This window comes from Pelophylax lessonae (genome assembly GCF_965119305.1).
Source record: "Pelophylax lessonae genome assembly, chromosome: 5".
NCBI classification, from domain to species: Eukaryota; Metazoa; Chordata; class Amphibia; order Anura; family Ranidae; genus Pelophylax; species Pelophylax lessonae.
Window position 1 is genome coordinate 501,316,556 of NC_138772.1, and position 18,216 is coordinate 501,334,771.

General features: G+C 38.2%; 1 protein-coding gene across 1 annotated transcript in view; it reads right to left on the minus strand.

Moving 5' to 3' along the window:
- The window catches only part of CSMD3 (CUB and Sushi multiple domains 3), a 1,619,578-nt gene that overhangs the window by 389,962 nt on the left and 1,211,400 nt on the right, over positions 1-18,216 (minus strand). Inside the window, exons 33-34 of the mRNA XM_082258441.1 lie at positions 9,709-9,822; positions 7,343-7,438 (exon numbers count right to left, since the gene is read on the minus strand). Coding sequence (XP_082114567.1) covers positions 7,343-7,438; positions 9,709-9,822 — 210 coding nt within the window. The remainder of the gene's footprint in view (positions 1-7,342; positions 7,439-9,708; positions 9,823-18,216) is intronic.

Here is an 18,216-nt window from a genome sequence, read left to right on the forward strand (position 1 = left end):
TGTAAGGACCTATTCCTCACACTGCCACTTGAAGCCACAGAGCCGGCATGCATTCCATGGAACTGGAAGTGATGTCAGAGATGGACCCAGAAATGATATCAGCGACTAAGCTTTTAGTGGGTTGAAAATTTTTTTCATGTTTCAAACACCTTTACATTTAAAGGACAAGCACATATCTTTCTTTTTTTTCACAAAAGTTTTAGAATGTTTTTATTTCACAACTTTAAATATTGCCAAAGCAATGCTAACATCAACACTTGGAATTAACCAGGTGCTTTATTACTGAAGGCATATCATTTTAATACAAGCAGCTTCTCAAAACTGTAATGATAGCTTCAGATATAATATTGTTTTAAAAATATGTGACTCTGATTTTGTTGTTGACTGTTAGACCCTGTTCACACTGCCACGACTTGTCAGAAGACTTTGTCGCCTGACAAGTCGTGCTCCATTCTTTGCAATGGAACCATTCTAATCAGAGCGACTCAAGTTGCTCCGACTTAGAAAAAGGTTACTGCACTACTTGGGGGTGACTTCGGAGCTGCTTGCATTAAATTCTATTAGAGAAGTTGCTTGCAAGCCACGATGAAGTCGCGCTGCACGGGCGACTCAAAGTCGGGACGATTTTGAGTCGCCCCAGTGGGAACCAGCTCTTAGGCTGTATATGCCAAGAAAGTGTTATTAAATTTCATATTGGTTTACAAATATGATAATGAAAGAAGAAATAGTGTCCAAAGATTCTGGCAGTGTTTTTGAATTTGAGTTAGCCATAGGTATTAGCCACTTAAACATGTAAGTACCAAAAATATTTTAATTTGTGAGTTTACAAACACACATTTCAAATTGCAAGCACCTGCTACAAAATAAAGAAAAGTTCTGTCAGTCACTTACAGTTTGTTTTCTGTCAAAATGTAAAAAAGAACTGCAGCCAAAAATGAATTGATTTTGGATAGGTTGGGGAAGCGATAGAACTTCTGTTAGTTTTTATTTTTTATTACTGCCACAGTGCTTGTTGGTGAGATTTCCTTACACTTTCTGTGTTTATTATATGGTGGTGGCTTTGGAACCAGGAATTAGGCCTAAACATTACCATAGGAACACAACAATAAAAGCTATATTTTCACAGTGTCCTTGTCAGAGATTTTTCCCTACGTTCCATTATCATGTGTCCCCTAACTAGACTATAGACAGCAATTGAAAAAGCATTGAAAAATAAATCACTAAGAGCACCACAGCAAACAATCTAGAGTCCAAAACTATCTTTTCCATCATATGTATCCAGAAAACAAGCCAATGTCACAAATCAATGTCAACAAATCTTCAGCAGCTAATGGTTTAGACTAGAGGGCTATTATATTAGAAGTAACTAATAGATTTGTTTCCTGATGAAGTGGGTTAAGTATGAACCTTGAAACACATTGACCTGTTATTTTGTATACATTTGATGGAAAAAATACATTCAGACTCCAAAATCTTTTGGTGTTTTATTCTTATTCATCTTTTTTTCCTGGACTCCTTCCCAGGTGTCCAAGCTGGCTGTGTTGTAGTAGAGCCTAAAAAGAAGCCATTGTACTCCTACAGCAAAGAGACTTTACTCCACAAGCATGATTTAGGAGCAATGTCAGAACTTCTAAATCTAAAGCAGTAAAAATCTGACAGGGGATCTAACCCTCCCTATATATTTTTTGCCTTGAGTTACTACTTAAGGTACCAATTTAAACCACCTATATTTTTTTAAACTCATAGTAATTCACATCTACCCTAGTTTCTAAATCATTACAGTATTATGGTATATGATTCAAATTAGTTCTATACTTCTTCAGTTTACCACACAAAACCATTTTTTATCCAAAAAGGACAATTTACAGGCACTTTAGTAATTCATAAGAAAGGATTTGTACCACTCAAAGACCTTTTAAAAGTTCAGTACAATGTTTTGCACATTTATTTGAGCACTGAAAGCTGTATTGAGTTTCCTCCTGTTATCACATAAAACTCAAAAGGAGAACTTAGCAAAATTGATTTAAAAACATCCACATTTATGAAAACTTGAGAAAAATATAATTTTTATGAAATAAAATGAAAGTGAAGTTATAAACTTGAAAGATAAAATATAGAGATCATTTACCCTTAGTCTATATCACATACACAACAAAAATATTGAGTAAGACAATTAATAAAGCACATTTTAAATTATGTTGATTGTATATAATACAAAGACATAGCCATATAATTTATTTTATAGAAAGTAAGATGCATTTTATGATCTTGTTATCATAGTAAAGTGTATCTTATTATCTGCATCCTCTTTAGAATTTTAGATATAAGACCTTTCAAGTCAGCAGGAAAAACATGTTAGTATAGTATATATTATATACTATATATATATATATGTATATATATATATATATATATATATATATATATATATATATATATATATATATGTGATCTTCCGTATCATAAATATAAGAAGTGTAAAATAAATAAGATGTTTAAAAATCAACTTTATTTAAATACACTAACACAGCAACATTATGCTTTCAAAATATTTCTCTTGTTACTCTTGTTATTTTTCAGTTTTGACCTCCATTATTTCCTGAGAAGACTCATTCTGTACCTAGCAGTGGCTAATGATCATATTTTTATAATGATGGTGGTGGTTCATGTGATAGACACATTTTGAAAGTAAGAAAAATGACCCCATTGTAAGAATTAGTATAGTTTTCACTCAAACTGTTAATGGCAGAAAATGGTTTTACAGCTTTTGAGCATGAACTATAAAAGATCTTTAGTAGACCATATCTGTGAGCAGTAATTACTTAGAAAAAACAAATAAAACTTATGCTTCCATTGTGATTTTTGAATTTTTGCATACCTTTAATGGCTTTGTAGTGGATGACGCCATTTATTTCTGTTACAGTTATATACCACCCTCTCCCTGTGCCTAATCCACTGACCAGGAAGTGAAAGAACAGCCAGAGATAAGGTCATCCCTCTGTGCATCCTGCTGTTATCCCACATCATCTTATTCCTTATTCCTTGTCGACAGGCAGCACATCTATGGGGTTGATTTACTAAAACTGGAGAGTGCAAAATCTGGCGAAGCTCTGCACAGAAACCAATCAGCTTCCAAGTTGTTTTGCTGAAGTTAGAAGCCGATTTGCTATCATGCACAGCTGCACCAGATTTTGAACTCTTAAATTTTAGTAAATCAAGCCCTATTCTTATACCAAACCTGCCTATTTCTCTTCCAGTCTGCTGTACAGAAGAATGCAAGAGCCTGATAGAATATTAAAGGCTAAGTTTACCTTCCTTTTTTTTTTCTAAATTCCAGCCACACTATGTACCAATATAGCATTAATGTACTTCTTTTGCAAAAATAAAAGAGCTTTCCATTTATTTTTCACACGCTTACCTCACTCTCTTCATAGCTGTGAAAAAACACTGCTCGATTACGTCTGCCTTACTTCCTGGACAGGCTTTAGATCATGACACAGGAAGGAGTTGACCAGCTGACCTCATTAGCACACACCCTGCATAATCCACCCTCAGCTGGTCAACTTCTTCCTGTGTCATGATCTAAAGTCTGTCCAGGAAGTGAGGCAGAAGTAATCAAGCAGTGTTTTAAGACAGCTATGAAGAGAGTGAGGTAAGCGTTTGTAGAATAAATAGAAAGCTCTTTTATTTTTGCAAAATAGGTATTACTATATTGGTACATGGGGAGCTGGAATTTAGAAAAAAAAGGTGAACATAACCTTTAAATTCATGTGCTTACACTAGTTGCATTTAAACAAAAGATCCATTGATCTGCCTTTGGTGTTCACCACTATGGTATCTACCAGTATGGCTGGCCAAAGACCTGAGGATTTTTCATTCTATTCGACAAAGATTTAACAAGCTTGCATGACAACCCATATTTGTGCAACAGATAATGTCTATTTAATGTGACAATTATAATGTGTGTTTTAACACTGCATAACATGTACAGTATATGCATTGTCCAAGAAGTAGGAGTTATTCCTGGGTGCTACATATATGCGCTTATGTGTTTGTGCAGGAAGCACACTCAACCACCCTCCCAGCAAAAGAATTGAGTTGTTACTGACAGCTCCAGGTCTCATCCTAATGGTCATGTGATTATTGTAATCACTGCCATTAATGAATCACAGTGATCTCTACTGTGAAGACACACTCTCCTCTTTCTCCTCTGTGAAGCAGAAAAGATACATTGTATCTTCTCCTCCTTGTTAGAGTAAGGCTCCTTTCACATGGACTTTCCGATCAGGTCCGCCTGTCAATTTTTCAGGTGGACCGAATCGGATGCTCCATGCATCCCTATAGAGCAGCGGATGTTAGCGGGGACATCTCCACTGACACCCACTGTTATCCTATCTGATCCTGTTTGTGAAATCCGGACAGATAAAAACCCTATTTTCCATCCGTCTGGAGGATCGGATCGGGTAGGATCGGATGAAAACGGACAGGTGGTTCATTTTAATCTGATCTCCCATAGAGGAGAGCGGGGATCTGACAGGTCCATCTCTGCACACAGAGCAGAGACGGACCTGTCATCCGCTTGCTCAGCAGGGATAGGCGGATCGATCCCCACTGAGCAAAACAGAGTCTGTAAAAAAAGGTCTGTTGAAAAAAAAACATTATTAACTATAATTAGTTTAGGGTTGATCTAGTTTAATGAGTGTCATTATAAGTGCCATTTAGTGTCGGTGTTAGTGCCCGTTAGCGACAGTGTTAGGGTCAGTGCATTTTAGCAGGACAAAAAATTATATTTATTGTCTTATATTTATTGTCTGTGTGAGTGTTAGTGTCAGTGAGTGTGTTTAAGTAGGACAATTTGGGTGGGTCATGGCACTTTTTCCACTTTCATGGCAGTTGCATAACCATCTATAGCTAAAGTTTAAAATTTTTATATTTTGTTAGATATGTTTGGGCAGTCTTCCATTAATTAAAAAATAAAAACAGGAGATATCCATTAAATGAATTGTAAAGCTTATAGCTTTATATTTTTTTATTATTAAAATAACAAGCATGTCCTACTTACCTGCTCTGTGCAACGGTATTGCACAGAGTGGCCCTGAACCTCTGGTCCTCAGTGAAAGAAGAATTTTAGCAAGAGTTCTTCTTTATTAGTTTATTTGAGCAAGACTTCAACCATCTTAGTTATATGTCCTTCATTTGGTTCTTATCTTGTTCTTCTCAAGCAATAGCTGCACAGTTCCCAGACACAGCTGGTTTTTGTCTCTCTACATAAAGTTATAATGAAACATTGTATATTTTTTGGGAACATGTCAAGGAGGCGTAACTGTGTTCCCATTGTTCTCCTGTTGGAGATATTTTATCATATAAACTGTATGGAATGAATAAAGCGTCAGATGACTTTGAGCAATTATACGCTTCGGATGTCTCTTTGTTCAGAGTAATCTCCGGGTCCACTGAGACTTGTGGTGCAACCGGGACAGGCAGTCAAGTCTATACTTCACTGGGAGTGATATAACGCCAACACTCAGGTCCTGTGCTGGTGCTCTGGGCTCCTCCTCTTCCTGGTGTGCAACCATAGGAAGCAGCTTCCTATGGAGACACACCAGTGGCCCTAGTGGCCAAAGATTTACATGGTGCTCAACATAGAAGTATTTATACCCCTTGGTATTGACAGTATGATGTACATATTTAGCTGCAACAGTTAATTCCACTTCAAGGTTGCAAAATGTTTATATTTGTTCGTAACCTGCACATTCTTTCACATACAGTACATCTGAAAAATGTGAAATATGTAATATATTGTAGTTTACCAGTCCTTAGATGTTGTTCCTGAAGTCATTTTCTATGTAGGCAACACAGTGGCAAAGTGGTTAGCACTTCCGCCTAGCAGCAATAGGATCATCAGTTTGAATCCCAACCACAGCACAACCTACAGTTTGCATAGTCTGCGTGGGTTTCCTGCGGGTGCTCTGGTTTCCTCCTACACTTCAAGGACATGCTGGTTGCTTAATTGTCCCTAGTATATGTATGTATGAATGTGAGTTAGAAACCTTAGAATCTAAGCTCCTTGAGTGCAGGGGAGGATTGGAATGTATAAAAAATATGTGTAAAGTGCTGTGTAAATTGACCGTGCTTATATAAGCACCTAAAAAATGCATTTGTCTTTTCCTTTATTTTCACCTGATGATCCTGCCAGTAACACACGTCTTGCCCTAACGTGACAATGTTCATTTATTACACTTCATCTATAGAGGAGCAGTGTTGTCACCCTGCACTCTTGATTTGAACTTTGAACCCCTTCTTTTTTCCCCATCTCTATTGCATAGGGAGGTGTGGTTGTGTAGTTCACAGAAGATAGCTGTGAAACCTGATTACATTATTTAACGTGACACTAAACTCAAATTGTTTATGAAATAAAATTAATCTAACATGTTTAAATTAAAGTAGAATACATGTTCCCACCCTTTCGCCCCCAAGAGAGACTACACATCTACCTGCAGACAAATTCAGCTCAATAAGAACTGTAGCACACATAGAGAGGAGCATGGCGCTAGAAATAATGGCACTGCTTGCTCCACACTAGTAGCTGTTAGGTGCATCAGTGGAGGATATTCCACTACTGAAAACAATAGTAAGGGACTTAAAAAAAGAAAAAAAAAAGAGCCATGGTATGCTTGATATTTTAGAACAATTGATGTAAAAGGTGAGCTAAGTGTCACTTTAGGATATCAATCCAGTGCTCAGGAATTTACAAGGTCACTTTAATTCATAAAAAAGAGCATAAAGCATTTTACTGAACCTGCAGAAAATTGACTTAGAGCAGCCACCACATCAAGGACTGGAAAGCTTCTTTTATATATTACACTTTTGCTCTTAAGTTTAAATGTTAATAGAATACAATTTAGAGATGTTTTAATTTTTGATTTAATTACCTTTAAATCCCAAATTCCACCAAATCATTAGCTTTTTATTAGCATAGAAAAACATAATATAATATAGATTTATACCAAATGTATGTTCATCCTACACTTTGAACAACTAAGGACATATGTCACCAAATAGGAATAGAGAACTAATCAAATACATTGTGGAATTCATATTTCTATTCGGACTTTTGCAAACCCTGCTATTATTTCACACAATGTAATTTTTGTTAAAAAATATAATAAAAAAGGCACATTGAAAGACTGATTGCAATACAACTAAAGAACTAGATTCAATCTATTTTATTATGTTAGCGATCTATATGTAGTTAAGAAAAGTTATGACGAATATGTATTAGAGAAAAAGCTTCAAATACAATACATATTCCATGTATTGTTAAAGCTACATATGAAATTACCTTGATAGACAAAGTGAAATCCTTTCGATGTCAATGGTCCAACAGATGTAAATCTAACAATAATCTGGTTACCAGAACTTAGGGGAAGCGACTCTCCTACTCAACAGAATAAATAAAACAAAATTTATTAACAAGCCAACAGTTGTTGAAGTCTGATTGTGTAGTGAATAAGAATGTTATATGCAGATAAAAATAAAATATAAAAAAGCACTCTTCATATGATCTTGTCAATAATCCCCACTCATTGTGATTTCAGACTCACAGGAAAGGGATTTTACTTTTCATAAAAAATCTTGTTATTTTGTTAACAAATGGTGGCTTCTCTTTGAAGAGCAGAATGTGATAGTTGTGAAAAAAAATTCTACAATATTGTTATTGTCCTTAGTAGGGGGTGGGGCTCAATTTATAGGGGAAAGAAAGAAAACTAAAGATGACAAATTTTCTGGACCTGACATTTTGGTTAGCATCCTATATGCTGCCATAGCCAAATGATCCATCAGCTGAAAAATGTGGTATATAAACTCATCATACAAGTTCTTTTCAGACACTTCCATAATCTTTGGCAGACCACACCCCGAGCAAATTTCTTTCCTGCAACTATGGATTGCAGGAAAGAAATGAATTGGATTCCCCCATCAACACAGACTGTGTTGATGCGTGAATCCCTTCAGCCGGGCCATTGTCTTCTCCCGGCTGAGGGGTGGGGGAGAAGACAGTGCTTATTGCTAGTGGCTATAGCAGCCTCTAATGATAATCACAGATAAAACCTGGCATGTTGGTTGTAACCAAGTTAATCCGGCCAAGATTTAAACTGTGTATGACCTGCCTAAAAGTGGAATTCCAGACTATAACTAACTAATCCTAAAACTGCTCCACCCCCTTCTAACTGCTATTCTAATTACCCTGTAGAAGAAAGATGCTTATACTTACTTATTCTCAGGATGCTCCGGCTTGATGATATGATCATTTCCCAGTGGTGGCTTCAGCTGAGAGGAGAGATAGCTGACAATTGATGCCCCACCATAGGTGAAATCACCACACAAGCATTTTGGCCATTGCTGGTGATCTTACTCTCACCAGGCACTGGAGAGATCCTGTGACTTGACTGGAGAGGTCTGAGAATAGGTAAGCATATTTTTTTTCTACAGGATAGTTGGAATAGCAGTTAGAAGGTGGGGGGGTGGGAGAGCAGTTTTAGACTTAGTTAGATATAGAGTGGAATTCCTTTCTTAAGGCTTTGCCATAAAGGCAAATAGGTGAAAAGATTGAGTTTGAATTAACAGTTGGGGGTGACAAAACAATAAGGAATTGAAGAAGATCTAGCTATCTATCTACTTTTATTTATTTTTTTAGTTTTTGCTTTACTTGTTTTATAGAAAATATAAAATTATCTTCAGTTAAAGAAACAGTTACTGGTTGCTGAAAATAGTTTGAATCTGGTGTAGAAGATTTGAATCCCTCAGGAACACTTTAACTTGCTTATTTAATAATCCTTTCCTGGCCAGAGGTTTTTGCTATGTAGCTGTCCAAACTAAATTTAGCAGCATCAATAACACCATGATTATTTTGCCCACCTAAGTTATTTCTACATTTTTTAAGGGCATAGAAGATTTTTATTTGGTACAATATTTTAGTAAACACCTTGATAATTTTTTAATAAGTGAATTAATTTGAATTACTTTTTTAATACTATTATTGTGTTTAACATTTTACTTTTTTTCTCTGTATCAGTAGACAGAGTGAGAGGCATGGTGTTATTTAGGGCTGGGGAGGTTTGTTTGTAGACAGATCTTTAGCCTACATATGATCATTTAGAATTGGCTGCAATGGGATAACATAAATGAGAACCTCACTAATTAAGATACCTGTTTTAAGTTGTTTAGTGAGACCTTAGCTAATCCAAACAAATTGTTCACAACTGCAATGATACCTATTGCTTTAGCAAATGGACCCACACCCAGGAACAATTATCTACAGATCACAGATATCTGAAGGATAAACCTGGTGGTGCTCTATTATCAATGAAGCTTCATAAAATGGTTGTTTTGTATGGTCAGCATAACTGTTGCCCCTTGATTAAAATGAATATGTCTTAACACCTACTACTACTACTGTTATTAATATTATAATATTATAACTGCTTTTGCTTATTATATAAATCCTACAGCTTTTGCAGCCTTCAAATTCTAACTTTATCTGTAAGCTTTCAAAGACACTTTCCCCATTCTGCTTGACTAAGAGATGACAGCATTTAAAAAAAAAAAAAAAATATTGGTAAGTCCCATTTAACAATGAATCATTTTGAAAGAGGCAAAAATATAAAAACATATGCTAAATGACCCAATGGCATCTCTTAGAAAAAGTACCTGAATGTGATCCTGAGAGAGAGGATAAGAGAGGCGACTGTTGAGTTGCTCCATCATATACCTCAACTACGTCGTGGAGAGACGTCTGGAAAAACACAAACTGGCCAAAAACCACTAAAGAGCAATAACCAGTAGCAGAGAAAGAAAAGGGAGAGAAAAAAAGAAAAAATCATGTTCCAAGTTCATGATCATTAAGATTTTTAAATTGTAAAAATATAAAAGTGACAGTTTATAAAAAAAAGGCAGATAAATGCCCATAATAGATTACAAAATCAATAATGACAGTAGTAGTAATATTAATATTTTTTTACAGCAAACATGAAAAGTAAAGCAACATCAATGCAAGTTTGCTGAATGCTGTTTACTGGACAGGAAATGTCAAATAGTAAAAATTTGTGTCTCTTATGTGGCTTATTTAAGTATTATGGTTCATGATTGTATTCCAATGTCTTAAATCAATTATTGATAAAACTGTTTCTGTGAAAAGGGGCTCTACACACACACTGTGTTGTTTTACTAAAAGTTCTGTTCTATATTTCAGACATTAGCCCCATGTGTTATTTTTACTGGACATAAAGCTTTGTTTTCTGATCATGAAACACTTCTTAATCATATGAACCCAGACACAATTTTTTTCCCCATCCTTAGATATTTAAAAATGCTTATACATTTTGTCCCAGTTTCTCTTCTCTGATTGTGATTATTATATGGTTCATGCAGCCTTACACAAATAAATATAGATATATTAATTTTCCCTACTTAACTCAATTTTAAAAGAAGTCAGGTAACAATTGATCTTTGTTTATTATTTACACCAAATATATAAAATAAATCAAAGATTCCATGGGTCATTTTTTTTATGATCTCATGACGTTTTTCATTGGCTAATATAAAAATATGCCATACAAATCTTAGAAAAAAAAATTGAGTCTTTTTTTTCATTGTGCATTACCAATTAATCAGAATCCATCTTGCCCTGGTCTAAAACACATAATGTGAATTGGTTGCCAATAGATTACTCCACGTTGAACTTAATTTTTAGCTGACTTATACAATATGACTGCACATTGTATAAGGGGGAACCTAACAGTTTAACCATTTGAGTTAGCAAAATAAGTGTGCACAGGACACAGCACAGTTCTGAATTTCTGACAAGATCAACAGGTGCTGTATCCCTGCTGCAGCGTGGAGGAGACGTGGCGGCCATCTTTTTGGTTGTCCAAACGAGGAACGCCGAGGAACAGCGAGGGGAGGTCCAGTATACATATTTGAGATGCGAAGATCACCTTTTTAACACTGTAAGTGCAATTTTAACTATGTGGGAATAAAACTTCTAGCAGTCTACGCTATGTGAGTGTCCCTGATTTTCTGTTACATATCACACCATTTGTTGAGCTTGCCAGTCCGGGACCAGTGAGTGGGAGTTCCTGTTCCAATACATGTTTTTTGGGTTCATGTGATCTCTGTCATGGGGATCAACTAAATCTGGTAAGCAGTGGTGAGATTGGAGTGCTTTTGGTGGCGGTTCTTCGATTCTGAGGCTATTTCATGTATCTTCAGTGTGAAGTTATACCTTAAGGACTGCCTTTGGCTCATTCATTTGGGGCATTTTATTAGGGTTTAGCGCCACAGTTATTGTTTTATTACACACGGCCTAAAAAATAAACTACACAAAGAAAGAAACTACAATTACACATTTACATTATTACATTATCATTACATTTAACATTATGCTACCATTTTTCTATTTGCTAAATTTTGTATGTCTCTAATTAGTAGGTCTGAGTGTTTTTTTAAGGTGTATTTAAAAACAGATATTCACTGTAGGTGAATCTTCCTGGTGCAGGTGTTTTAAATTACAGGACATTTTTGATAAGCTGTGAATGTTTTGTCTATATTACATTCACAGCTATAAAGATCTCTTTGAAAAAAATATGATATTGTAATACTCTATTGTAATGGTTAGTGGTCTTTTTTTACATTGAAACCGTAAAGAGCAACACAGGCCTATGTATGTTTACTTCACAGAAATATACAGTACATTTCTTTTTCGTACATCATGGGACACAGAGCCATATTCATTACCAAATGGGTATACGCCACCTTCAGGTGAATGGATACTGGCAGCCAATCAGACAGGAAGTCCCCCTATATAACCCCTCCTACACAGGAAGTACCTCCATTTTTTCACCAGTGTCTAAAAGGTGATGGTCACGGTGGAGAGAATCTCCATACTTTTTTATGTTTTCTCAAAGAAGAAGAAAGAAGATTATGTTAAATACCCCGATCAAAGATCTCTGAATCCAAGGGGTTAGCAATCAGATACATCCAAAAAAGTCTAAGACTAAAAGGATGGTACCTGAGCCTCGGGAAAGCAGATACAAGGTTTTACCTGTAGCTTCGTCCTTCTTAGGCACTGGACCCTAGGATCCAGACCTTTGGTAAAACCAATCCCAAAGGCGCACCTGGCAGGGTGCTCTACTGGTCCAAGAGAGTGGCCCCTCAAAAACAAGGAGATCCAGTCCTTGAAGGTCGGTAAGTGACAAAGATCACCGGGAAGAGTGAAGATTGGATTCTTGTTACAAGACAGAATCCTGCGGAAGTCCACTTTAAAAAATATTTGTAAAAATATATTTATTCACTGTTGCATTAAAAGATAACAGATACCAGATGCCATGTAGTCTCTGCAAGAGACAATGGGTGTATTAGCTATGTTAAAGCACACCTTGTTTGTTTAAACATATTTTGATTTGTATATTCAAAGAAGTGAGTGTATCAGCAGTGTCATACTACACCTTGTTTGTTTAAACATATGTTTTTTCTCCATGTGCAAAACAGTAGGGGTATCAGCTATGTTAAAGCATACATTCTTTGTTTAAACACTCTGTTTTCACCCTTTGCTGATCACCTAAAAGGTGTCAGCTGTGACAAAGCACCTGTCTGCCTAAGGTGCTCTCACCCCATGTTGTTGGCATGTTGTTTCACCTTGGCATGAAAGCGCCCACGCATTCATCTCCTCGGAAAGCTCTGGTCAAGCAATGCCTTCAGTGGCGTGTTTGTAGCGAGGGATCATTCACGAATCTTCATCATTTATACACAAGCATATGCTTGGAGCAAGAGGGGCATGTCTGGACACAATTGGGGTGCACCTGAATGCCACGTAGCAAACTGTGCATGCGCAGTAAAACCACAAGCGGTGCAATTCTTAAACAGGAGTTTCAGCATGGAAACGTCTGTCAGAGGCCGGAGGGATCGCAGAGCAGCAGCAGTTGGGTTGCGTGAGTCACTGTGGTGTATGTTTACTGGCACAAGACAGGTTCTGTATCCTTGGGATAATCAGTGCTGTGTGTGATAAGCTGTATAGCTTGGCACAAGCCTTGAGTACACTAAAGTTAGTACCTCAAGTTTGTCTTGCCTAAGAGCAATGTCCACCAGAAAAAGGGCTGGGGGGGGGCAAAGCTGGAAGGGGCACTGTAATGCCACCATCAGGCCTTGAAGGTCCTAGCCGTGCTTCCTCTGTCTACTCCACCTGAAGAGGTGATTAGCCAATCTGAGCCATTACGGTTGTCAGCCATAGAAGCTACTCTTAGCGCAACCTACGTCACTAAGGACAATTTGACATCGGCTTTAGCCAGCTTTAAGGGTAAGATTGCTGGCATGATTGCAGCATCGCAAGGAGGGAGGAAATGTGATATATCCCCCTCACCTGACCCATCACCTGAATCAGTTCAGGATTGGGAAGAGGATGTGGAAGAAGCAGCTGTGGATGACCCTATAGAAGGTCAAGCTGAATACACTTCTGGGGAGTCAGGATCTGAGGAGTCATACTCAGCCTCTCAAACCCAGAGATTGTTAATTCAGTCTGTCACTGAAATGGTCTGGTTTGTATACAAATTATCTCCCTTAGAGATGTCTGAAGTCTCTTTTTCCTCTCTAGGCTCATTGCGCCCTCCGCATAGTCATCAGGCTTTTCCCTTACATCTTACACCTGATCCATTGGAGCAGGTAATGTATGCTGATTGGGATCATCCTGATAAGATTTTTGTTCCTCCAAAAAAGTTTTCACTATTGTGTCCAATCGAGGAAAAATTCACTAAAAATGGAGTATACCTACTGTGGATGCTGCCATTTCTTCACTTAACAAAAGTTTGCCTTGTTCTGTGGATAATGCCCAGGTTTTTAAATATCCAGCTGGTAAGAAATTGGAATCTTTACCAAAATCCTCCTTTGCTGTTGCAGGGTCTGTGATACAACAAGCAGTGGCAGCTATAGGAGTTTTTCAGTCTTCAAAAGGCTGTATTAAGCGAGTGTCCAAGATGGTTCCTTCTTAAGGAGAGTCTGTGGGAGATTTGACAGATCTACCTCGCAATTTATGTTTTGCAGAGGATGCTCTTAAAGACTCCATACAGCAGATGTCACGGTTTGCTCTTTTAACAGTGCATATGCGCAGAATCCTTTGGCTAAAAAGCTGGTCTGCGGAATTATCATGTAAAAAGCTGCTGGCTAGCTTTACCTTTGATGGACAATGCAATTTAATGATGATCTGGTTAAGTATATCCAAAGAATTTCAGGTGAGGGGGGGAAGAGTGCGTTGCTACCTGTTAAGAGGAAAAGCAAAGGTCTTTCTTTTAAGATTCCCAGCACTCACACTTCTAGTGCTTCTGATCCCAGGCAGTTGCGACGGCCCCAGCCGTCTGGTAGAACCAAGCCTTCAGGGCAAGGACAAAAGAAATCCGGGGCCCAGAGATCTACCAAGTCTACCTCCAAGCCTACACTCAGTTGGGTGGGGGGAAGGCTTCTATAGTTCTCTAAAATCTGGGTAGAAATAATTCAGGACAACTAGGTTATTTCCCCCATCTCGCAGGGATGCAAACTGGAATTTTGGGTTTTACCAGCATCCTTGGTTTGTAAAGTTGAACATGCCTGCAGATCCTCTAAAAAGATCTGTCTTTCTGGCTCTGGACCAGATAAGGTCCTAAAGAGTGATTACAGAGGTTTCTGGAGGATGAAAGATTCAGGTGTTTTTACTCAAACCTTTTTGTAGTCCCCAAGTCGAATGAAGATGTGAGACCTTTTCTGGATCTCAAAGCTCTAAACCAGTTTCTGAACGTTCGTGCTTTCCGTATGGAGTAAATTCATTCAGCCATGGCCTCCCTACAGGGAGAAGAATTTCTAGCATCCATAGACATCAAGGATGCATATCTTCATGTGCCTATATTTCAGGCCCATCAAAGGTTTTTACGCTTTGCAGTAGAAAACTGTAATTTTCAGCTTGTGGCCCTGCCCTTCGGGTTTGCCATGGCTCCTAAAGTGTTCACAAAGATCCTAGCTCCAGTATTGGCCACTCTAAGGTCTCAAGGGATATCAGTGATAGGATATTTAGACAATCTATTAATAATAGATTGATCGGCTTCGGCTCCAAGCCAACATGTTTTCCAAACAGTACAGTTCTTAGAACATCTGGGTTTGATCCTGAACTTGGCAAAGTCAGCATTACAGCCGGTCCAGTGTCTGAAATATCTGTTTTTTTTTGTGGACACAATACAGGCAAAGATATTCTTGCCATCAACAAAAGTCACAGACCTGAAGGATCTGGTTAAATCTGTAAGAAGGCAAAAGTATCCTTCTGTACATCTTTGCATGAAGTTATTAGGGAAGATGGTGTCCACATTTAGAGCAATTCCCTATGCTCAATTCCATACCTGACCCTTACAGAACAACTTTCTGTCAGCATGGACCAGAAAGGTTCAGTCCCTAGACTGTGCATGTCTCTGGTACCAAGAGTACGTCAGAGTCTAAGTTGGTGGTTGTTAACCAGAAATTTGGAAGAAGGGAAATCCTTTTTTTCCAGTAGTCTGGAAAGTAGTGACTACAGATGCCAGTCTCTCTAGTTGGGGAGCGGTTCTGTAGGAAGCCACTGTCCAAGGGAAGTGGTCTCTCCCCATCGATATATTGGAAATCCAAGCAGTCTGTCAGGCTATAAACTACTGGACACCCAGACTTTGGGGTCACCCTGTCAGAGGACATCTGACAATGCCACAGCTGTGGCTTATATCAACCATCAGGGAGGCACCAAAAGTCAGTCAGCCCAGAAAGAGGTGGATATCATCCTATCCTGGGCAGAGAAGATTGTTCCATGCCTGTCAGCAGTTTTCATTCCAGGCATATAAAACTGTCAGGCAGGCTTTCTCAGTCATCAACAGATGTTTCCGGTGGAATGGTCCTTACACCTCAAGATCTTTGCATTAATCTGCCAACACTGGGAAGTCCCATGGGTAGATCTGTTGGCATTCAGGTTCAACAACAAGTTGAAGAGATTTGTGTCCAGGACCAGGGATCCACTCGCAGTCGGGTTGGATGCCTTGGTGACTCCATGGAAGGAGTTTTCCCTGATCTATGCCTTTCCTCCAGTTCAGCTTCTGCCGCATCTGTTACACAGAATACAGCAATAACAAAAACCAGTAATCCTGGTAGCTCCAGCATGGCTGAGGAGGGTTTGGTGTGCACAAATTCAAAAGTTGGCAGTGACAAGGCCTTGGGTTCTTCCACTGAGCCTGGACCTCCTCTCTCAAGGTCCGATATTTCACCCTGCTTTACAGTATCTAAACTTGACAGCTTGGCTATTGAAACCTTGATTTTGAAGGAGTGGGGTATATCTGGCCCTGCAGTTTCTACCCTGATAAGTGCTAGAAAACCATTCTCTAGAAGCCTTTATTACAGTGTCTTGAAATCTTACATTACCTGGTGTAAAGCCAGGAAATGGCACCCCCTAAAGTATATTATCAGGAGAATTCTAGCCTTCTTGCAAGTAGGGGTAGCTATGAAATTATACTTAAGGGTCAAATTTCAGCCATGTACATTTTTTTCCAGAAACCGATCGCTTCGCATTCCTTGGTTCAAATCTTCATCCAAGGGATGTTACCTATGCTTCCACCAGTGAAACCACCATTGTGTCTTTGGGATCTAAATTTGGTTCTGGCAGCTTTACAGAAACAGCCTTTTGAGCCCATGGGGCATCTTCCCCTAGTTCTTCTGACCAGAAAACTGGTCTTTTTGATTGCGATAACTTCAGCCAGAAGAGTATCGGTACTATCAGCTCTTTCTTGTAAAGAGCCATTCTTGATTTTACCTCCAGATAGGGTGATTTTACGTCCACACCCAAGTTTTTTGCCCAAGGTGGTGGCCGCTTTTCATTTGAATCAGGACATTATACTGCCTTCCTTTTTTCCAGATCATCAAACAGAGGAGGAAAAGTTATTACATTCTCTTGATGTAGTACAGGCACTTAAGATCTATTTGGAAAGGTCGGCTCAAGTTCGTAAGACCAATCTTTTGTTCGTGCTGCCAGAAGGGTCCAGGAAAGGGCAGGCAGCATCTAAGTCTACAAATTTTCATTGGATTCATCAGGTTATTATCCAGGCGTATGGTTTGAAAGGGAAAGTTTCACCTTTTCCTGTGAAGGCACACTCTACCAGAAGAGTAGGTGCATCTTGGGCAGTTCGCTATCAAGCTTCTATGGCTCCGATTTGAAAAGCCGCCACTTGGTCGTCAGTGCATACGTTCACTCATTTATATTGAGTGGATGTTAGGACCCAGAAGGAGTCTGCATTTGGCTGCAGTGTTCTGCAGGAAGCTGTGTAGACCTTTTGTGGTCTGATGGCGGTATTTAAGGTGTCCCCCTCCCCTCAGATGCATTGCTATGGGACATCTATATGGTAATGAATATGGCTCTGTGTCCCGTAATGTACGAAAGAGAAATATGGATTTTTTTACTACAGCTTACCTGTAAAAAGTACACCACGGGAAACAGAGGTCCCTCCCCTCTTGTATGGGCATTTTTATTGCTTGCTGCAAAACAAAGGTACTTCCTGTGTAGGAGGGGTTATATAGGGGGACTCCCTGTCTGATTGGTTGCCAATGTCCATTCACCTGAAGGTGGCGTAAAACCCATATGGTAATGAATATGGCTCTGTGTCCCGTGATGTACTCCAAGAAATGGATTTTACAGGTAAGCTGTAGTAACAAAATCCATATTTTTCCTACCACATACAACATTTTCAGATATAAATGAACCTAGCATGACTGGATAAAATATTGGAGAAAAAATTTCAAGCAATCTGGGTGAAAAGCAAGACTAGTACTGGAAGAATGTACAACTTCTGTTCCTATAGCATTTGCATAGTAGTGAACCCAAGATGCCAAACAGAAGCAAGAACCCCTGCAGCTTGACTAGTTTTTTTCCCCAAATGTACACAAAAATAATGTGATCCCTGTGTATCTCAAAAAAATAATAAATATATAAATAGAGAAAATGAACTGGATACATTTAATAAATCATATAAACAATATAATGCTTTACTAGTAAAAAAAGTAATGGGTGCATTTTGCATTTTTTGCATTTTTTGTTTTTGCATTCAAAATTATTTGTATTATTTGTATTTGTTTGTATTATTTGTAAAGCAACTTTAAGATTAATATTAGAAAAAAATAGCTTAAAATAAATAGCTT